The 23,293-nt window shown below is 42.8% G+C and overlaps 2 protein-coding genes across 3 annotated transcripts; one reads left to right on the forward strand and one right to left on the reverse strand.

Annotated features, from left to right (window-relative positions):
• The first annotated feature begins 999 nt into the window (after positions 1–999).
• Positions 1,000–16,213, forward strand: LOC139549707 (oocyte zinc finger protein XlCOF6-like). Of its 2 annotated transcripts, none has more exons than XM_071360401.1 (4): positions 1,000–1,302; positions 12,706–12,970; positions 13,098–13,180; positions 14,458–16,213. In XM_071360401.1, exons 1-4 carry the CDS (start codon positions 1,156–1,158, stop codon positions 15,865–15,867), a joined length of 1,905 nt encoding a protein of 634 aa, XP_071216502.1. In that variant the 5' UTR covers positions 1,000–1,155; the 3' UTR covers positions 15,868–16,213. The 2 variants fall into 2 exon arrangements, with proteins under 2 accessions (XP_071216502.1, XP_071216503.1); XM_071360402.1 differs by lacking the exon at positions 1,000–1,302 and adding an exon at positions 1,333–6,335.
• Positions 16,214–17,032: 819 nt separating this feature from the next.
• Positions 17,033–19,969, reverse strand: LOC139549785 (leucine-rich repeat-containing protein 15-like). The gene has a single exon (XM_071360544.1). The coding sequence runs from the start codon at positions 19,964–19,966 to the stop codon at positions 17,912–17,914; it is 2,055 nt and encodes a 684-aa protein (XP_071216645.1). The 5' UTR covers positions 19,967–19,969; the 3' UTR covers positions 17,033–17,911.
• Between the last annotated feature and the right edge of the window lie 3,324 nt (positions 19,970–23,293).

Raw genomic sequence — 23,293 nt, forward strand, 5'->3', positions numbered from 1 at the left:
TGGTGCATTGGCACAGAAACCTGCTGGTTGGAAAATTTGTTGCATAGGTTTTATAGAATTATAAATATGGCATCAAAATGTACATCTGATTTCCCCCTTGCTGATCATTGTCTGCAGCCGGCTCTGATCGTGAAGTAATAAAACAGGCAGGGAGAGTCTCGTCTGCGGTGGTCGGCGAACCCTCAACCTTCAGGCCCCTAGCCCTGTGTGGCATTGACAGTGCCACAAAAGCATGTTATATCCACATTTATAAAGACATGGTCACTACAGTTATTGTTAATTTTGGTCGTAAACATATTATTTTGGGTTAATTCTATGAAGGGGGAGGGTTTTCCATTTATTTTACAGTACAAGGGGAGGCTCATGTGAATTTTTTTTTTTTTATGTTGGGGAGGGGGGTGCATCATTTTTTTATGACATCTTGAGTTGGACCATCCCATCCCCCCCAGTAAATTTCGATGTGTCCCTAACCTACATTAACGTTCCCTACACACCTGCAAAGCAATCCCTGGATTCTTTGGATGTGCAAGTACATTTCACTTATGTCAAAATAAAAATTTCCGTTGGTGATGACTGATGACTTTTTGATGCATTTGTTTCTAATGATTTCTGCGATTTTTGTAGTGTACGAAATATTCTGTAACACAATAATCACAATCTACCAGTACATTTGCCACCAAACATAACTCTTTCCCATATAGCTAATTTATAAGTGAAATCAAAGTTACTTTTATTTTGAAAGACTAAAAACGGTTGTCACGACATACCACAGCCACAAAGTCATAAACCCCACCCATTTGTACAATTTATCTTCTTGGGTTTTTAAACTTAACCTTAACCACACTGCTAAATCAATGCCTAACCCTAACCTAAAATTAAGACCAAAAAGCAAATGTTTGTTTTAATGAATTTTTATGATAAAGCCACTCGGACTTTGTGGTTGCAGTAACTAGTAGAAACCACTAAAAACCCATGCCTCGACCCGGAAGAACATGTGACCTATGCCGGTCGAGTTGTTGTAGGTCAGTCGGACAACAACACTGCTAACAGCACTAGCGACACTTATTTTGTAGCTAACGTGACATAGCGCTAGGCCAACTTGGCCAATAGCGCGTATTTACGAAGATTTGTAAGTGCGTTGTGATTTTGACAAAAATGTCAGTTTTGCAAGAACAGATTGGCTCCATTTTGGAGATAATGGTTAGAGCGACTGTTACAGAAATTAGCAAAGTTATCGAGGGTTCTGCCTCGTCTGAAGTACCAACAACGGGAGATAACGCGAGTGAAGCCCCAAACGAACAGGTATATCTGCTGATTGTGTAAAGTAAGGCATTTTGTAAACTAGCCCGCTAGTTAATTGCACCGACGTTGCAGCCTCCACTCCACTCTGGGGCGCAATCATTACGCCGAAACCGTTTACTCCAAACGGAAAATGTATACGAGAGTTTCTATTGGACAAATTCAAGAGGAGACCTACCCATTTCGTTCAGTTTGGTTCTGCGCTATGCAGAAATCGCTCCGCCATTTCATAGTTTCTGAAATTCTGATAGTTCGCCTAGTTTTAGTTTGTGACAAAACAATTAAGTATAGACTGTACTTGCTTGTTTGTAGAGAATCATTGTACCATCTAAACCGCTGTGAAATCTCTTCCATAACCAAAAATATTGTGTTTACCAGTGGTGTAAAGTACTTAAGTAAAAATACTTTAAAGTACTACTTAAAGTACTACTTAAGTAGTTTTTTGGGGTATCTGTACTTTACAATTTATATTTTGACAACTTTTACTTCACTATATTCCTAAAGAAAATTATTTCTGAGTATTGGAGTGTGCCCCTGGCCTGGGGTGCAACTTTCACTGGGGATGGGGGGACTTGTGCATTTTGATCCTCCCCCCCACACACAGTTTTATAAGTGGAACGTGATACAAAACTAGGCAAAGGTGTGCTTTAGGACCATGCGCTCGGGTAGGCTGTTTGGAGTGTTTTATCTGACTGGATTTAGGGATCGGCGTTCATTAACGGGACAGTTGTAAATCATGCAGCGCCTTGTGTGACGATCACAGATTTTAGAGAAACAACAAATGTCGGTACATATGAGTGTCTTATATTGGCTGAAAGCTTGAAATTCGTTAATATAACTGCACTGTCCAATTTACAGTAGCTATTACTGCTAACAAATGCCAAGCTATTGTTTGAGGAGAGCTCCTAACAACAAAACCATTTTTTTTCACAGCGATAGGTTTGATAAATTCACCTCTGAAGGTGAAATGTGTACTTACATTCTGAAATCTTGCTCTGATTTATCATCCAAAGGGTCCCAGAGATAACATTAAGTGTCGTTTTGTTAGATAAAATCCTTTTTCATATCCTAAAAAGGTCCATGTAGCATGCACGATCGAGTTTGTATTTCCACTTGTTCAATTTGCAAAGAAAGGAATCTGTGAAAATCTAACCCTAAACGCTGTTTCAACCAGTCAAATCACGTTCATATGTATTCCTCAGAGATCCTAGAGTGTAACCAGAATTCACTATATCATTAAGGGTGTAGTATATCCTATAGGACACCAAATTTGGTCAGAGAGCGACGCCTTCATGGCACGCCGATGACGCGGCCGGTCTTTATTTGATCTACAGTATCTTTGTCAAATAAGCACCAATCGGGGTCAAACAAAGCTAGCTAGATAGCCTATGAGGTGGGCTTTACAGTAGTATCCGTAAACGCTGTATCTGTCGCAAAATGTAGATGCTATCCAGCATGCCTTTTCCTTTTGGACAAAAATTATACAGTTAGGCATCCTGCGTGGCGCAGTGGTCTAAGGCACTGCATCGCAGTGCTAGCTGTGCCACCAGAGACTCTGGGTTTGAGCCCAGGCTCTGTCGCAGCCGCCCGCGACCGGGAGGCCCATAGGGCGGCGCACAATTGGCCTATCGTCGTCCGGGTTAGGGAGGGTTTGGCCGACAGGGATATCCTTGTCTCATCGGGTACTAGTGACTCCTGTGGCGGCCGGGCGCAGTGCACGCTGACAAGGTCGCTAGGTGTACGATGTTTCCTCCGACACTTTGGTGCGGCTGGCTTCCGGGTTGGATGTGCGCTGTGTTAAGAAGCAGTGCGGCTTGGTTGGGTTGTGTTTCGGAGGGCTCTCGACCTTCGCCTCTCTCGAGTCCGTACGGGAGTTGCAGCGATGAGACAAGACAGTAACTAATAATAATTGGATACCACGAAAAAGGGGGTAAAAATTTTAACAAATTATACAGTTAAAGTCAGAAGTTTACATACACCTTAGCCAAATACATTTTAACTCAGTTTTTCACAATTCCTGACATTTAATCCTAGTAAAAATTAATTGTCTTAGGTCAGTTAGGATCACCACTTTATTTTAAGATTGTGACTTTTCAGAATGATAGTAGAGTGATCTATTTCAGCTTTTATTTCTTTCATCACATTCCCACTGGGTCAGAAATGTACATACACTCAATTAGTATTTGGTAGCATTGCCTTTAAATTGTTGGGTCAAACGCTTCAGGGAGCCTTCCACAAGCTTCCCACAATAAGTTGGGTGAATTTTGGCCCATTCCTCCTGACAGAGCTGGTGTAACTGAGTCAGGTTCGTAGGCCTCCTTGCTCGCACACGCCTTTTCAGTTCTGCCCACAAATTTTCTATGGGATTGAGGTCATGGCTTTGTGATGGCCAATCCAATACCTTGACTTTGTCGTCCTTAAAAAATAATATTTTGCACCCCCACTATACAAATCTTCTAAATCTTCTATACAAATCTTTTATTGAGAGTATTTTAACTTTTTGTATTGTTTGCTGGTTTGGCAAGGCCACTGTCAGCCAGAGAAATATGCTGAGAAGGATTATTACCACAGCAAGCAAGGTACTTGGAGTCAAACAGACAGGCCTGGATGAGATCTTTAAGGTCAGGGCCCTCCGTAAGGCTCACAAAATCATTTTAGACCCAAGGCACCCTCTGTACCTGGACTTTGAACTACTCCCCTCTGGGCGCAGGTATAGGGCACCCCTCAGCAGGAAAAATAGAACGAGACAATCATTTGTGCCAGTTGTGATATCCCTCCTAAATAGCTCGGGCGAATGTTCCCATTGACTCCGTAAGGCCAGCAGGCTAGTCTTTTCTTTTTAAGAATGTTATATTATTATTTTTATTGGTACGTAACTGTTATGAAAGTTGTATTGTCAATTTTGTTTTGTATTTAAACGCCACTTTAAATGTGTACATGACACTGCAACAAAATTTCCCCATGGGGACAATAAAGTAAGTAAGTAAGTATAATCAAAGTTGCGCCCCTACCCCTGACTATCACTAAACAATTTGCAACAAAAAAATTGTGTAGTCTGGTTTGCTTAATATAAGCAGTTTGAAATGACTTTTACCTTTTGATAGTTAAGTATATTTAAAACCATATGGTTTTAGAGTTTTACTCAAGTAGTATTTTACTGTGTGACTTTTACTTGAGTAATTTTCTATTAAAAGGATCTGACACCTTTTTCAATTTTCGCCTAAAATGAGATGCCCAAATCTAACTGCCTGTAGCTCAGGACCTGAAGCAAGGATATGCATATTCTTGATACCATTTGAAAGTAAACATTTAGAAGTTTGTGGAAATGTGAAAATAGTTTAGGAGAATATAACAGATTAGATCTGGTCAAAGATGATACAAAGAAAAAAAACATGTTTTTTGTACCATGTTTGAAATGCAAGAGTAAGGCCATAATGTATTATTCCAGCCCAGATGCAATTTAGATTTTGGCCACTAGATGGCAGTAGTGTATGTGCAACATTTTAGACTGATCCAATGAACCATTTCATATCTGTTCAAAATGTTGTAACAAGACTGCCCAAATGTGCCTAATTTGGTTTATTAATACATTTTCAAGTTCATAATTGTTCACTCTCCTCAAACAATAGCATGGTATTATTTAACTGTAATAGCTACTGTAAATTGGACCGTGCAGTTAGAGTGACACGAATTTAAGCTTTCTGCCAATATCAGATATGTCTATGTTCTGGGAAATGTTCTTGTTACTTACAACCTCATGCTAATCGCATTAGACTACGTTAGCTCGACTGTCGTACTGGAGGGGAACCGATCCCGTAGAGGTTAATCTTTACTTTTACTCAAGGATGACAATTGGGTACTTTTTCCACCACTGGTATTTACAGCTGTTTGTAGCTGGTTTACAAGATGCAAAAACGAAACTAAAGCACGGGGAACATAGAAATAGCTCACATAGAACAGATCTACCGCTTCTTATGCTTTCTTTCAATGAGAATGATAGATCTAGAACTCATGCCTTTGCAGATTAATTAAGACTGTTTTAGGGGTGAACCGGTCCACGGGGATACAAGTGTATTGCGGCTGAATACAATGCGTTTTGGATGGTAAGATGAAACCATCAGTATCGCCATCTGACAGCCTTTGGGCTACATTCTAAACTGAAGACCATGATTAGTTGATTATTGGAGTCGGGTGTGTTAGTAGGGGCTGGGGCAAAAGTGTCACCAAACAGGCCCAGAGGACTGGAGTTGTCCGTCCCCAAAGAGGAAGAGGCGAAGCGAGAGGGATATTTGGGATCAAGTTTCGTAATGATTAGGTTGACATAAGTAGGACACGTGACATCCCGGCAACATTGAGCTGTGCCTGGTCGTCACTAGTTACCACAGCCACAAAGTCATAATCCCTGCCTGGTTCTACAATTTCTCTTCTTAAAATGTGATTTTAAAGTCTAGCCCTTACCATAGCCATGCTGCTAAACTTAAATGTTTTTCATGCATTTTGATGATATAGCCAATTTTGACTTTGTGGCTGGTGTAACTAGTGGAAACCGTTGTGCCTCTTATTCACACGCATATCTGCCCTTTCATTGGCTAGAATGGTCCCACCTGATCTTGGTTCGTCCTGATCTTACCGCCTCCTGACTGCTGTTCCATTTTTGAGGATATTTGTTTTTATTGTTACAGTGGCCGCAAGAGTATCTGGTCAATATAATAGATAGTCTGTGCCATCCCTTAGCCCGCCCTACCATACCTCCTCTGTCTCCGTATGTATGTTTAGCCCAAAAATAGTATGGCATGTCATACTCTTTTTGGCTAGATAGCATCCGATACCTGGGCTACATATAGTAAGACGGTTGTGCTTTTTCAGTTGCTCGGATGCTTTCTTGGGTGAAATGGTAGTTTCAGACACTTGCAAATTTAAGGGTAGTTGGCGGGTACACTGTTCGGATGCTGGAATTATTTTTGGACAAACGTGCGAAGATATTGTTTGACAATCAGATGAAAGCAAGACTGGTTGTGTTCATGCCACATTGAAAGGTAATACATTTTTACAGTTTAAATTATGTCTTTACTATAAACCCACACTAGAAGTGCCTGCATCCGTAATGGGTCAGAGGTCAAACGACCTCCACTCATCACTGTCAAATGCTCCCTGAAACACTTCAGTGAGCAGGCCTTTCTAATCGACCTGGCCCTGGTATCCTGGAAGGATATTGACCTCATCCCGTCAGTAGAGGATGCTTGGTTATTTTTTTTTAAATGCCTTCCTCACCATCTTAAATAAGCATGCCCCGTTCAAGAAATTTAGAACCAGGAACAGATATAGCCCTTGGTTCTCTCCAGATCTGACTGCCCTTAACCAACACAAAAACATCCTGTGGCGTTCTGCATTAGCATCGAACAGCCGTGATATGCAACTTTTGAGGGAAGTTAGAAACCAATATACACAGGCAGTTAGAAAAGCCAAGGCTAGCTTTTTTAAGCAGAAATTTGCTTCCTCCAACACAAACTCAAAAAAGTTCTGGGACACTGTAAAGTCCGTGGAGAATAAGAGCACCTCCTCCCAGCTGCCCACTGCACTGAGGATAGGAAACTCTGTCACCACTGATAAATCCACTATAATTGAGAATTTCAATAAGCATTTTTCTATGGCTGGCCATGCTTTCCACCTAGTTACCCCTACCCCGGGCAACAGCACTGCACCCCCCACAGCAACTTGCCCAAGCCTTCCCCATTTCTCCTTCTCCCAAATCCAGTCAGCTGATGTTCTGAAAGAGCTGCAAAATCTGGACCCCTACAAATCAGCCGGGCTAGACAATCTGGACCCTTTCTTTCTAAAATTATCTGCCGAAATTGTTGCAACCCCTATTACTAGCATGTTCAACCTCTCGTGTCGTCTGAGATTCCCAAAGATTGGAAAGCAGCTGCGGTCATCCCTCCCTTCAAAGGGAGGGACACTCTTGACCCAAACTGCTACAGACCTATATCTATCCTACCCTGCCTTTCTAAGGTCTTCGAAAGCCAAGTCAACAAACAGATTACCGACCATTTCGAATCCCACCACACCTTCTCCGCTATGCAATCTGGTTTCAGAGCTGGTCATGGGTACACCTCAGCCACGCTCAAGGTCCTAAACGATATCTTAACCGCCATCGATAAGAAACAATACTGTGCATCCGTATTCATTGACCTGGCCAAGGCTTTCAACTCTGTCAATCACCACATCCTCATCGGCAGACTCAATAGCCTTGGTTTCTCAAATGACTGCCTCACCTGGTTCACCAACTACATCTCTGATAGAGTTCAGTGTGTCAAATCGGAGGGCCTGTTGTCCGGGCCTCTGGCAGTCTCTATGGGGGTGCCACAGGGTTCAATTCTTGGGCCGACTCTCTTCTCTGTACACATCAATGATGTCACTCTTGCTGCTGGTGAGTCTCTGATCCACCTCTACACAGACAAAACCATTCTATATACTTCTGACCCTTCTTTGGACACTGTGTTAACAACCCGCCAGATGAGCTTCAATGCCATACAACTCTCCTTCCGTGGCCTCCAACTGCTCTTAAATACAAGTAAAACTAAATGCATGCTCTTCAACCGATTGCTGCCTGCACCTGACCGCCCGTCCAGCATCACTACTCTGGACGGTTCTGACTTAGAATATGTGGACAACTACAAATACCTAGGTGTCTGGTTAGACTGTAAACTCTCCTTCCAGACTCACATCAAACATCTCTAATCCAAAGTTAAATCTAGAATTGGCTTCCTATTTCACAACAAAGCATCCTTCACTCATGCTGCCAAACATCGTACAACTCGTACAACTGACCAACCCTCGTACAACTGACCATCCTACCGATCCTCGACTTTGGCGATGTCATTTACAAAATAGCCTCCAATACCCTACTCAATAAATTGGATGCAGTCTGTCACAGTGCCATCTGTTTTGTCACCAAAGCCACATATACTACCCACCACTGCGCCCTGTACGCTCTCGTTGGCTGGCCCTCGCTTCATACTCGTCGCCAAACCCACTGGCTCCAGGTCATCTACAAGACCCTGCTAGGTAAAGTCCCTCCTTATCTCAGCGCTCTGGTCACCATAGCAGCACCCACCTGTAGCGCTCCAGCAGGTATATCTCTCTGGTCACCCCCTAAGCCAATTCCCCCTTTGGCCGCCTCTCCTTCCAGTTCTCTGCTGCCAATGACTGGAACGAACTACAAAAATCTCTGAAACTGGAAACTCGTATCTCCCTCACTAGCTTTAAGCACCAGCTGTCAGAGCAGCTCACAGATTACTGCACCTGTACATAGCCCATCTATAATTTACCCCAAACAACTACCTCTTCCCCTACTGTATTTATTTATTTTGCTCCTTTGCACCCCATTATTTCTATTTCTACTTTGCACATTCTTCCACTGCAAATCTACCATTCCAGTGTTTTACTTGCTATATTGTATTTACCTCGCCACCATGGCCTTTTTTTGCCTTTACCTCCCTTATCTCACCTCATTTGCTCACATTGTATATAGATTTATTTTTCTACTGTATTATTGACTGTATGTTTGTTTTACTCCATGTGTAACTCTGTTGTTGAATGTGTGAAACTGCTTTGTTTTATCTTGGCCAGGTCGCAATTGTAAATGAGAACTTGTTCTCAACTTGCCTACCTGGTTAAATAAAGGTTAAATAAAATAAAAAATAAAGTCATTTGGACTGCTTGTGAATTTAAAAAATGTTTTATTACTCTGTCATTTTTAAAGTCATGCCCCTCTCCATCCTTGACTATTCCTTAAGTCTATAAAACACACTGTCGTTGTTAGAATCATATCACAAACAGAACTGGTATTATAAACAGTTTTAGGTGGACATGTCTTTTTAAGTGGTTTTCCACTGTTGCCTCTCCTCCCGACGGTAGGGCCTGCGCCCCTCCCAATAGTTGAAGGTGCTTTGTCCAGTTGATAATCACCCTGATGATTGCCTCAACTGAACCTAAACTATACCACTACTAATTTCACACTTATCACAACAGATCAAATAAATGAAGTAAAGTATGATGGGGAGAATCGGGTGAGTGAGGGGACACGGACGATGCATAATTATGTAATCACCAATTGTGAATGAAGATCAGGGCGGGCCATTGTATTGATCTATCCTAATTATAATCGGTCCAGCGAATCCAAGCGGTCCTATCAGTCTACTCTAGCCTACTTGGAGTAAACAGTCAGTGAGGGCGTGCATCATATACAATGGCAAGAAGACCAAGACAAATGGATGGACATGCTGTGTTAGCGTTGCTACCAAATTTGAATGAAAATGACTGATGGTGGGGTAGAAATTCATCTTGATGACATTTACATTTATGTCAGTTAGCAGATGCTCTTATCCAGAGCGACTTACAAATTGGTGCATTCACCTTATGATATCCAGTGGAACAACCACTTTACAATAGTGCATCTAACTCTTTTTAAGGGTGGGGGGGGTTAGAAGGATTACTTTATCCTATCCTAGGTATTCCTTAAAGAGGTGGGGTTTCAGGTGTCTCCGGAAGGTGGTGATTGACTCCGCTGACCTGGCGTCGTGAGGGAGTTTGTTCCACCATTGGGGTGCCAGAGCAGCGAACAGTTTTGACTGGGCTGAGCGGGAACTGTACTTCCTCAGAGGTAGGGAGGCGAGCAGGCCAGAGGTGGATGAACGCAGTGCCCTTGTTTGGGTGTAGGGCCTGATCAGAGCCTGAAGGTACGGAGGTGCCGTTCCCCTCACAGCTCCGTAGGCAAGCACCATGGTCTTGTAGCGGATGCGAGCTTCAACTGGAAGCCAGTGGAGAGAGCGGAGGAGCGGGGTGACGTGAGAGAACTTGGGAAGGTTGAACACCAGACGGGCTGCGGCGGTCTGGATGAGTTGTAGGGGTTTAATGGCACAGGCAGGGAGCCCAGCCAACAGCGAGTTGCAGTAATCCAGACGGGAGATGACAAGTGCCTGGATTAGGACCTGCGCCGCTTCCTGTGTGAGGCAGGGTCGTACTCTGCGAATGTTGTAGAGCATGAACCTACAGGAACGGGTCACCGCCTTGATGTTAGTTGAGAACGACAGGGTGTTGTCCAGGATCACGCCAAGGTTCTTAGCACTCTGGGAGGAGGACACAATGGAGTTGTCAACCGTGATGGCGAGATCATGGAACGGGCAGTCCTTCCCCGGGAGGAAGAGCAGCTCCGTCTTGCCGAGGTTCAGCTTGAGGTGGTGATCCGTCATCCACACTGATATGTCTGCCAGACATGCAGAGATGCGATTTGCCACCTGGTTATCAGAAGGGGGAAAGGTGAAGATTAATTGTGTGTCGTCTGCATAGCAATGATAGGAGAGACCATGTGAGGATATGACAGAGCCAAGTGACTTGGTGTATAGCGAGAATAGGAGAGGGCCTAGAACAGAGCCCTGGGGGACACCAGTGGTGAGAGCACGTGGTGCGGAGACAGATTCTCGCCACGCCACCTGGTAGGAGCGACCTGTCAGGTAGGACGCAATCCAAGCGTGGGCGGCGCCGGAGATGCCCAACTCGGAGAGGGTGGAGAGGAGGATCTGATGGTTCACAGTATCAAAGGCAGCCGATAGGTCTAGGAGGATGAGAGCAGAGGAGAGAGAGTTAGCTTTAGCAGTGCGGAGCGCCTCCGTGACACAGAGAAGAGCAGTCTCAGTTGAATGACTAGTCTTGAAACCTGACTGATTTGGATCAAGAAGGTCATTCTGAGAGAGATAGCAGGAGAGCTGGCCAAGGACGGCACGTTCAAGAGTTTTGGAGAGAAAAGAAAGAAGGGATACTGGTCTGTAGTTGTTGACATCGGAGGGATCGAGTGAGGTTTTTTCACATCTGATATCAGCACAAAACGTTGTAACAGAGAGCAGTCCCTAAAAAACATTTGCAACAAACTCATCAGCTTTCGTTGTTTATGTGCATGCTTTAACTGATGCCATTGTGTGAAGATGCACACCATGTAAGCACGAGCTGACAATAATTGACTTTTTGACTGCTGTCATATCAACACTTATATTAATTAAAAAGCCATTATTGCTTTTGTGCAGATGTTCACTATTTATCAAGCACACCTGACGCTTATAATGATGTTTAGGCTACTGATGTTTTCATCATTCCACCGCATATGTTGCTGGCAGTGCGTCTCGGTGGTTGGGGTATTTTTATTTGGTTATAAAAAATTATCTGTTACTTTCGTTCCAACACATGCTTTCTTTTTCATAGTTATAACAAAGGCACTCCATGTACAATTGACTGAAACCTTGTGCGTTTTTTAAATTATTTAATTTTGTGTTGAAATGTATCCTACAGTAACAAACTGTACTTTTGTGTTATTTGAAAACAAAATGTGTTCATTCTGTTACCTAAGACTTTCATGGACACAACCAAATGATTATTTTTGCGATAGTGTATATGAAATGTATTAATTACATTGCTAGAATGTTGCAGTCAGAATGACTGCTCATTAGCTTGAAGGGGGGATCCCTCAAGGCCCAGCGGTTCTAGGAGGTCCCATGAAAAAACAACATGCCCCCTATGGAAATCGAATGCCCGCCAACTGATTCGTTCTGGTGCCAGCCCAGCCTTAGCCTGGAGACCTGACATTTGATTTTCATTCAATTCAGCATCGGGCGTAAATGAGTGTTTGGATCAGTAAAGTTTCCTCTCATAACCTCTACAAACCGGAATGTGAAATAAAATTACATTTTAACTTACTTTACCGGTTGTCTGTGTGGTTGGTCCTTTTGCAGGTAGGAATGTGAGACAATATATCCACAGGAAAGTATAATTAAATCAACTTTTCAAAGCTTTGGTAGTGCGTTCGGATTTCTATCACCTGATGTATGAGCACTAGATGATAATGCATACTTGCCAAGCTGATGAATGTGTTTACATGGTTCTGCGCATGCTTCATGTGATAGAAATCTGAACACACTACCAGCGCTTTGAAAAGTTGATTTAATTATACTTTCCTGTGGATATATTATCTCACATTCCTACCTGCAAAAGGACCAACCGCACAGACAACCGGTAACGTTAAAATATCATTTCAACTTTCTGGCTTGTAGAGGTCGTGAGAGGAAACTTTCCTGATCCAAACGCTCAATTAAATGAAATTCAGCTTTGGGGTTTTAGGCTACCCATCCCTGACCTAGGGTATGTGTTCTACGTCTGGTTAATTGAGCTAATCCATTATGCTAGTACTTGCCACAGGGTTGGCTCAACTGGAAACATGTTTGTATATTTGAGATCTGCAAGCATTTATCATAATTGCCAGAAATACTTGTCAGAGACGTTTATAATGGTAGCTAGCTAGTTAAGTAAACTGAAGTTTGTTCTGTATGCCCTAAACTTGCTTTTGCTCTTTTTACTCAGTTGACCCAGTTGACCTCATTCATGGAGATACTGGCAAAGGAGGCTGTGGACCAAATCTGCAAGCTATTCAACGAGTGCTCCTCCGTTCTGCATCTGGAAGTGTCTCGGAGTCAAACTGAGAATGAGGACTTGAAGAAGAGGCTAGATGCGGTTGAGACCAAACTGAGGACTGTCTTAGAAGGGAGTGGAGGACAAGAGAACACATCAGCCAATGGCTGCTGCAGTGAAGTCAAGATCATCCACCAGTTAAAAGGCACACAACCAGGTGAGAGTTGGCATTATTTCAGATAAGCCATCAATCTGGTTTTAGAGTGCTTTGGTACACTGTTACTAAAACCAGTGCTTTTGAATTCAATATAAACCTTTTTGATTTTGACTGCAATATTTTTCAGGCGTATGCGCTGGTGAAGCAGAAGTGAAACGATCCCCCATCCTCCACCTGTGGAAAGGGAGACTTCCCTCAACTGTAAACGAGGTAGGCTTATTTGCCTAACTGACAATATTCTGTGGGAAGTTTAGATCTTGGAAAGCTGTCTGGAATTACTAGGGGGTACAGAAAGTAATAACCTATTTACTTGTCTGTATCATTATACACCATTTGGTACCAGGTAGTTACCAATTGTATTTAATTATTGGAAGTGAGTACAAGAAGAAGCATTTTATCCCTTTGTGAAGAGTTCTGTTGTTTTATAATATTATATGGATATAGAGATATATAGGTATAGATATGCAGTACCAGTGAAACGTTTTGACACACAGGTTTTTCTTTATTTTACTATTTTCTACATTGTAGAATAATAGTGAAGACATCAAAACTATGAAATAATACCTATGGAATCATGTAGTAACCAAAAAAGTGTAAAACAAATAAAAATATATTTGAGATTCTTCAAATTAGTCACTCTTTGCCTTGTTAACAGCTTTGCACACTCTTGGCATTCTCTCAACCAGCTTCACCTGTAATGCTTTTCAAAGAGTCTTGAAGGAGTTCCCACATGCTGAGCACTTGTTGGCTGCTTTTCCTTCACTCTGCGGTCCAACTCATCCCAAACCATCTCAATTGGGTTGAGATCGGGTGATTGTGGAGGCCAGGTCATCTGATGCAGCTCTCCAGCGGTCCTCAAGAGAGCCAGTTTCATCATAGCGCTTGATGTTTTTTTGCGACTGCACTTGAAGAGACTTTCAAAGTTCTTGAAATTTTCCGCATTGACTGACCTTCAAATCTTAAAGTAATGTTGGACTGTCGTTTCTCTTTGCTTATTTGAGCTGTTCTTGCCATAATATGGACTTGGTATTTTACCAAATAGGGCCATCTTATGTATATCACCCCTACCTTGTCACAACACAACTTATTGGCTCAAACACATTAAGAAGGAAAGAAATTCCACAATTAACTTTTAACAAGGCACAACTGTTAATTGAAATGCATTCCAGGGTCCTCATGAAGCTGGTTGAGAGAATGCCAAGAGTGTACAAAGCTGTCATCAAGGCAAAGGGTGGCTACTTTGAAGAATCTCAAATATAAAGTATATTTGGGTTTGTTTAACACTTATTTTGGTTACTACATAATTCCATATGTGTTAGTTCATAGCTTGTAGAATAATAGTGAAGACATCCAATGTAGAAAATAGTAAAAATAAAGAAAAGCCCTTGAATGAGTAGGTGTGTCCAAACTTTTGACTGGTACTGTAGATAGATATAGATGGGACTCTAAACCTGCGTTCCATTAAATCACTTTCCCTCTCATCTCAGCACTCCAACATGGAGCACACGATCGAGTCAGTTATTATCAAAGAAGAAGGCTTAGAAGATTACCTGTACAGCAGCACCTCAGACCCAAGTTCTTTTTTAGAGAGCCAAGCCCAGGAGTTGAGTGACCCAGAGAACCCCTCAGAGGACCCAAAGGACAGAGGCGGCGCCGCAGGGCCAAAGCATTTGAGAAAGCCAAAGATCACTGGGGCTCGTCGGGCAAGGCCCAAAAAGGAGAACCACCTTAGCTGCAAGCACTGCAGGAAGACATTCAGCAAACTGATCCAGCTGAAAGCTCACCAGGCGATCCATGCAGCAGCGGAGAAACCTTTTAACTGCAAACAGTGCGGTAGAGGTTTTTCCTTTAAACGCAGTTTGGATGCACACCAGCTGCTTCACACAGGAGAGCGACCACACACCTGTGGCGATTGTGGTAAAGCTTTCACCCTAAAGCAGCTGCTCAAGAATCACCAGAGACTCCATGCAGGGTTGAGACCGTTCCGCTGCGACGAATGTGGCAAGAGCTTTAACCGGGCCCACGGTCTCAAGATGCACCAGATCGTCCACACGGGAGAGAGGAAATACAGCTGTGAGATCTGCAAGAAGAGTTTCAGCATACCAGGAAATCTCCACAGGCACAAGCGTATACACACTGGCGAGAAACCGTTCCGTTGCGATACGTGCGGGAAAAGCTTCAACCAGGCAGACACTCTGAAAGGACACCAGCGGATCCACACAGGAGAGAGGCCATTTACCTGTGAGACGTGTGGGAAGTGTTTCATTCAAAGAAGTGCACTGAAAATGCACCAAAGAACCCATGCAGGAGAGAACGCCTTCCTCTGTGTGGTGTGTGGGACAGTACTGGCTTGCGTCAACTCTTTCAAAACACACCTTCAGGCTCACACAGCAGAGCTGCCTTGTATTTGCTCAGTGTGCGGTAGTAGTCTCAGTTCACTCACTCACCTCAAATCGCACCAGCAACTCCACACTATGGAGAAGCCGCACAGCTGTGGCCTATGCAACAAGAGCTTCAAGTCGGTCAGCTACCTGAACATACACATGAAAACTCACACTGGGGAGAGACCGTTCACCTGTGACGTGTGTGGAAGGATGTTCACTCAACACAGCAGCCTGAAAACCCACCAGGCAGTCCATACTGGGGAGAAGCCTTTCAGCTGTGGAACGTGTGGGAAATGTTTCAGCAACACTGGGAACCTCAACAGGCACCAGCGGATACATACAGGAGAGAAGCCTTTTAGCTGTGACCTCTGTGGGAGGAGCTTCAACCAGGGCAACAGCCTCAAAGCACACAAACAAATCCACACAGGAGAGAAACTATTCATGTGCGACAAATGCGGGAAGAGTTTTTCCTACCTGAGGAATCTGAAAGATCACAAGTGTTACTATATCTAAAACCAATAGGCATAGCCTCGTATTGCGATGGACCACACTTGGTTTGAACAATTGTCTCGGCATTAAAAATGCATTTATAGGTCTACTAACATATGAAGTGTACTGATTAGATTGGTTGCCAAAAAAGCCTTTTTTTCAAAGTTTTTAAATTTGTATAACCAGTTGCCTTTCTGGGGTAGACATACTTTGAGTGGATTGGCTGGTGGTCCAGTAACTGTTCAATGAAGCAGAGCCTAATTTATTTGAGAAGGATGTACATCTGTAACCTTTCTTGTCTTGTGTACCTTTTATTACTGTTGTTATCTCGTAATTTGTGTGCCAATGGTAAATAAAACTCCTGAAATGAGTCCTTTGTGGGTGTGTGTGTTTGTTGTTGCTATCCGTGCATATAGTTCCTCTAACAGCTGCAACATAACATTAATGCAAATTATCGGGTGCCTATAGGTTGGTGTCCCTCTATGGCGCCTTGTATGAAGTGCCTCAGATGAGACTGATAACAGACTCGTATGGATATTACGTAACAAGGAGAAACAACAGGAAAATAAACCTGTATTTCAGTCCATTTTTGGCACCGATATAGCAGATCATCCATTTCACATGAAATTAATTCGAATTGTGTCGATGCATGAATTCCTCCGTGAACAAATTCTTGACTGTGGACTTGTGGTGTGCCGCCCATCTACATTTTACATTTACATTTAAGTCATTTAGCAGACGCTCTTATCCAGAGCGACTTACATCTACATGTCTGCATTACCAGCAACTGTGTTCCCAAGCCATACCTCAGCCAATGTCACTATGATAGAACTGTGCAACGCTCTCTTCCCTTCCAAGAGAAAAGTAGATGTGAGCCAGTGTCCTGAATGGAGCCAAACAAGTTTAAAAAATCTATGAATAAGCCAAGGCAACACTGTGGGTGATGTCAAAGGAAGTGTACATGTGACCAGAAGATGATTATCTTCAGCACTAATAGAAGTTCATGTGCTGTGGTAGAATGAAATGGTTCTGTATTATGCCTGCATATTCATGATTCATTTTAGGTTACCTTGGGCACTTCAAATATGCAAATCCTCATAGGGTAATCAATGAAAGATGTTCCTAATATTGTTGCACACTTCACATTGATTAATTCATTTAATATGTGGTTATGGTGGTCTGCCTCGCACCCATCTATGGTCATCCTTCCCTCCAATCCTCATTCCTGAAAATCACAAGTCTACATATGTTGCCTGTCAGTCACATTGATGGGTATGGCATAATGTCTATGTTTAGACCAAACTCACCAAGACTGAAGATCTTTAATTATTTTCCCCAACGTTCTCTGATGTACTCCATGCACATAATAGCAGAGAACTTGTCACATATATATTAAGGGGCACTTCCTTGCCACCCAACCACTCTTCAGCAGCACCCCACCTAGAATGCAGTGCAGGAGGTGAGGGACCAAACCTTGTGTTCCGCTGTCAGGAGCCTGACCTGACCCTGTGTTCCACAGTTTCCTAAATTTCTTTCCATTTAGGGTTAATCACATTCAACCTCAAAAGGTTGACTCAAGGCTCCCTCATGAATGCTCAGCAGTAATGCCCCTCAGCACTTGTAGGTTAATGTATCGTTGAATCTGCACAGTGGGTACGCAGTGATGTCTAGTGGCATTTAGAAGAACAAGCAGTTGTATCTCTGAGTGTGCGACTGCATGTCTTGAGTTGGAAAGAGTATGTTTTGTATCCATGGATGGGCGTTTAGTCATAGATTATAGAATAAATGCCTCAAGTTGATTAATTCTGAACAACACTCCTAGTCTAATTCACATCAAGATCACACATGGCAGATATTGTAAATTATCAAGAAATGAAATGAAATTATTTGTTTTACTTCAAAGAAAACCATGAATTTTCAATAAAATATTTAACACCATTCCATGGTATTTTAATCTTTACACTATATCACTTACTCTTTACAATGCATGTGCAATAGACAGTTGCATGAAAGCATAACCATCTGAAAACAAGAAAGAAAACCAAAATGCTGAAACTGCAAAAGTATGTCAAAGAAAACCGCTAGCTAGAACCCAAGCTGTAAGCACTGTCAGCATCTCTAGGGGAAGTTGGTGTCTGGGGAAGCATGCAAAGCTCACACAGGGCTTTAAAACGTGTGCAGGCTGTGAAATGGGTCGGTTGAGTGTGGAACACATGGGTTCGTCCTGTAACGTCTGGGTGTTGTTGATGATCCAGTTACTGATGTACAGGATGGGTGATCTGCAAGAGCAGTCCCAGGGGTTCCCCTCCAGGTGGAGGACCTTCAGGCTCTCCAAAGGCTCCAGTGTCCCATTCAAAAGAGTACTGAGGCGGTTTGATTTCAGGTGAAGTTTCTGGAGACGGTGAGGGCCTTGAAACATGTCAGGGTGTAGCTGTTCTATCTGGTTGTTGTCTAAGTCAAGCTCCTGTAAGTCGGTCAGGGGTGCGAAGACTTGAGGGTGCAAGGCCACCAAGCGGTTGTTCTGGAGATGGAGTCTACGTAGGTCATTCAGGGAGTAGAAGGTTGCATATGGGAGATCACGGAGCTGATTGAAGCTGAGATGAAGCTCCTTTAGTGTACCTAACCCATCAAAGCCTGCAGGAGTCAGTGCTGAGAGGCGGTTGTTATCCAAATCCAGCATCTTGAGGCTGCGAAGTTGAGAAAATACGCCTGTGGGAAGATCTTCGATCAGGTTTTCATTCAGCAGGAGCTCTCTCAGGTTTCCAAGGGTAGAAAACAGCTCAGGTTTGAGAGCTGTGAGACGGTTATTGAAAAGCTTTAGGGAGTGGAGTTTAGGCATACCATGGAAGATGGACTTAGGGAGAGACCTGAGGTGGTTATTGTTCAACTGTAGCTCCCTGAGGCTCTTGGTCTTGTGGAATAGGCCTCTGGGAATCTTGCTTATTGCGTTGTTGTCCAGGTAGAGTGTCCGTAGCCTGCTCAGTCTGGAGAACAAGGCATTGTGGAGGTCAGCTATCTGATTGTTGTCCAGCTGGAGTTCCCTTAGCTTAGACACCATGTGAAAGAGCCCTGGTGGTATGTATGAGATCTTGTTGCTGTCAAGTTGCAGCTCTCTCAGCAGAGTTAGGTTGTGAAACAGGTTCTCTGGAAGGTATGTAAGCCTGTTGTGGTAGAGATCCAGAAGCTCCAGTCTGCCTAGATATTGAAACACTTCAGAAGGGAGGGATTGGAGGTTATTGTAGCTCAGATCCAATTGACCGAGATGGGCTAGACCGCTCAATGAGTCCTTAGCCATTATGCTCAGGTGGTTATTATTCAAAACCAAAATCCTTAGATGGCTGAGCTCAGAGAAAGCATCTTCTGGTAAAAAGGTGATGCTGTTCTTCTGGAGGTACAAGCTGTGCAGCTGTGACACATCCTTCAGGGCAGCAACGGGCACAGAATCTAACCTGTTTCCACTGAGGTCCAGATGACTCAGGTTAACTGCTCCACTGAATGTGCCATTCCCAATGCTAACCAAGTTGTTCTTAGACAAAATCAGCTTTACCAATTTGGATGAGTTCTCAAACACCCCTTCCTCGAACTCCACAATACTGTTGCTGCTCAGGTGAAGGTCAGTGAGTGCCGGGGCTCCACCCAGTGCCCCGTACTGCAGGCTGTTGATCTGGTTCAGTGTTAGAATGAGCGTCTTTAATTGACCAAGGCCTTGTAGGGATCCTGGTTGCAGGGCCTCCATGTTGTTCTCACTGAGGTCCAGGAAGGTGAGTGCTGAGAGGCCTTGGAGCTGCCCAGGGCCCAATGAACCCAGGTAATTACCCCTGAGAAACAGCTTGACCAGGCTGCTCATGTTGGGCCAGATGAAGTTGGAAGTCAAGGAGACATTGAGACAGTTCTTGGTGAGATCCAGGAACTGCAGCTGCTCCAGTCCACTGGTGGGGAATGCCTGGATCAGGTTGTGGGCCATATAAAGCTCCTCAGTACCATCTGGGAGGTTAGGGAACTTCTTCAGCCTCTTGTCCGGGCAGCTGACTGTGATGTTGTCCAGACATTCACATGGTGAGGCAGGACAGGTAGCAGCTACTGAGATGAGGGCCATGATGACCGTGCTCAAACTCACCAACATTGCGAGGAACTAATGTTGATATGACAGGAAAAGAAATTGGGTCAATGTGAGATCTGAAACAAATATATGAAACTTCTGTTGTGACATAATTCCTGTTTACCAGTACGCATCCTGCTCAACCGTGTCAATGTAATCTATGCGATTTCATTGTTCCTTTCTTTGGATATTCAGCACAATGTCTTGTTAATTATGTGAAAATCTTGCGACACTACAAACTTGTTGGACGCATTTGCAGTTTGTTTTGGTTGTGTTTCAGATTATGTTGTGCCCAATAGAAATTAATGGTAAATAATGTATTGTGTCATTTCGAAATCACTTTTATTGTAAATGAGAATATAATCTGTTTCAGAACACTTCTACATTCTTGTGGATGTTACCGTGATTATGAATGAATAATGATGAATGAAAAAGTTACAGGTGCAAAAAGATCATGCCCTCAAAACATGCTAACCTTTTTGGAGGGGGGGTATGATATTTATGGTAGCATCTACATTTACAATAAAAGTGAGTCCAAGATACATAAAGTGCTTTCATTTCTAAACGATAAAACAGATGAAAATACGCTCAAATGAAATGTGACATTCTGTACTGTACATAAATACTGTACTGAATGAAAACATTTGATCACAAATCCAAAATGGCGGAGTATAGAGCCAAATTAAAGGTTTGTCTATAAACGTATCAGTACTGTATAGCAATGAGTACAATATAATTACACTGCTTTCCAACTTATTCCAACTTAACAAATATATAGTTTCCCTGTCACTTATTATAAAATGGGACCCAACGGATTGCTTGGGAGTGACACAATCTGTCTTTACAGTAGATTCCCGTATGTAAAATTCCATGATTAAAACTTTTGAGATTTAAGGGTCAACCTGCAGTTCAAACAATAACAAGCGACACCCCGCCACTCTTTTGGTTAAAAGCTGAGGGATGGGGCTGCAGAAATGTAACACTCAAATTCATGGACATAGCTATGGATACAAGGAAAAGTATAGTTTAAACCATGTTTTGAGGCTTTACATTGTTAGTTTACAAGTACAATGTTTACTAACAAAGGAGTAAAACAAGCTTATATTTTTGGTCCTGATGGGGTACGACAGTTGAACTAAGCTAATGAGGCATCCATAAGTTATATTCTTCAAGAATCAATGGGTATAATATCATTAATTTTAAAGTCTAAAAATGGATGTAGCAAGGCCAATTGCCCCTTTAAGGACTTGCATGTTTATCATATTTTAGTAATGACAAGAGTGTAAAATATGTGCATGCATTTCATTCTCACTTTGAAAGTAAGAGTAAATGCACAGTTGCATATAAATATTTAACCAAAAATGATATTCACTAATCATAAGTCATCTTACCTTTGAGGAGGAGAGATTTGTGCTGCATGTGATTGTAGTGAAGTCATAAATTGTGAAAGGTACTTGCTTTTATAGGTGAGGGTTTTAGGTGTCGGAAACTTTTTTTCAGAATATTATAATTTGTCAGCACAAATGTTGTGGTTTTAGAGCCTCTATCTGTGACATCAGATCAGTCTCATATTTGATTACCACAGAAAGCTAAGCAGGTGTCTAGAGGTGAGAGATGCATGTCAGTACCAAGAAAATGAAATAAACCACTTCAAAGCTTCGTCTGTGACTGCACTGCAATCAGTCTAGTCTGTGTCTATGGTAAAGTATTCTGATAATATCTTGCTGTGTTTGATAATGTAGAACAGGTATTCCCAAACTGGGGTACGCGCAATGCCGTCAGGGTACGCCAAGTAAAAATGTGATTCACAAGTTCATTTAAAAAATAAAAAATAAATCACATTTTCAAACATTTATATTTTCCAACGGGGCTATACATCTGGGTGAGGTTTTTTTCTCACCTGAGTAGCCTCGTTTCACTGCCAAAAATAAAATTAAACTATCTAGTGTTCAGCGAAATAACAACACAATGTCAAATACAGGTAGCCTAGTCAAATAATTAACATCCAATCACATTAATCGTTACTCTCTCGCGGGAATTTATGTAGCCAAACGTAGCTGCTGCTCATTCCGTTTGCTCGAAAAGGAATAAATGGTTAAAAAAAGTAAGGCATCCATAGAGACACATACCAGCTCTACTGGTAGTACTGCTACTACCATCAGTACTACACCTGCACCTGTCGACGACACAAGTTGTTCTGCTTCCATGAGCACATCCAATGCTAGCATCAGTAATTCTACATTAGTTGTTAGCCCAGCTAGCATTGACACTGACAGTTGTGAATCTGATGCAGCCGGAGAGCTACTGTTCCCTTACCCAGGAAAGCACTGAACAACAGACAGGGACGTTGGACCATCGAAAAGGCGCAAATACGATGAGAACTACATTGATTTGGGATTCACTTATATTGTGAGTAGTGCCTTTCCTCAGCCACAGTGTGTTATATGTGCAAAAGTACTATCTCACAACTTAATAAAACCTTCACTCTTGCGCAGACATTTAGAAACAAAACATGCCAATTTGAAAAATACGCCATGGGAGTTTTTGAGCGAGAATTAAGGTGACCTTCGAGTAGTAAGATATGCATAAAAGTAACAGATACCATTAATAAGAAGGGGCTAGAAGCGTCTTATAAGCTACCGAGTGGCTAGGACAGGCAAGCCCCATACTATTGTGGAGGACTAATTCTTCCTGCTGCTGCGGATATGGCTGGGACAATGCTGGAGGAAAGGCCAAAAAAAACTATACAGACAATGCCTTCATCAAACAACACTGTTTCACGACGCATCAGTGACATGGCAGGGGATGTTTTGAAACAATTACTTTGCATACAAGCCAGTGAATTCTATGCATTACAGCTGGATGAGTCAACAGACGTGGCGGGCCTGGCACAGCTCCTGGTATATGTCCGTTACGTTTATGGGGGGTCAATTAAGGAAGACATCCTCTTCTGCAAATCACTGGAAACCAGCACAACAGGAGAGGATATTTTTAAAGTACTGGACAGCTTTGTGACATAAAATGGGCTTCGGTGGTCAAGATGTGTTGGTATCTGTACTGATGGCGCAAAAGCCATGACAGGGAGACATAGTGGAGTGGTAATGCACGTGCAAGCAGTTGCTCCCGACGCTACTTGGGTACACTGCAGCATCCACCGAGAGGCTCTTGCTGCCAAGGGAATGCCTGACAGCTTGAAAGACTTTTTGGAAACTACAGTGAAAATGGTTTGTTAAAGCAGGGCCCTTGAACTCTAGTATATTTTCTGCACTATGCAATGATATGGGCAGCGACCATGTAATGATTTTACAACATACAGAAGTGCTGTCTGCAACTATATTCAATGTGCGGGAC

This window comes from Salvelinus alpinus, chromosome 22 (genome assembly GCF_045679555.1).
Source record: "Salvelinus alpinus chromosome 22, SLU_Salpinus.1, whole genome shotgun sequence".
Lineage (NCBI taxonomy): Eukaryota > Metazoa > Chordata > Actinopteri > Salmoniformes > Salmonidae > Salvelinus > Salvelinus alpinus.

Bases quoted from the DNA above. Each gene is read 5' to 3' on its own strand.
- LOC139549785 (XM_071360544.1), bottom strand. From the start codon at position 19,966: ATGTTGGTGAGTTTGAGCACGGTCATCATGGCCCTCATCTCAGTAGCT.
- LOC139549707 (XM_071360401.1), top strand. From the start codon at position 1,156: ATGTCAGTTTTGCAAGAACAGATTGGCTCCATTTTGGAGATAATGGTT. The intron at 12,971-13,097 runs GTGAGAGTTGGC...AATATTTTTCAG, and splicing joins GTTAAAAGGCACACAACCAG to GCGTATGCGCTGGTGAAGCA. The intron at 13,181-14,457 runs GTAGGCTTATTT...CTCTCATCTCAG, and splicing joins TTCCCTCAACTGTAAACGAG to CACTCCAACATGGAGCACAC.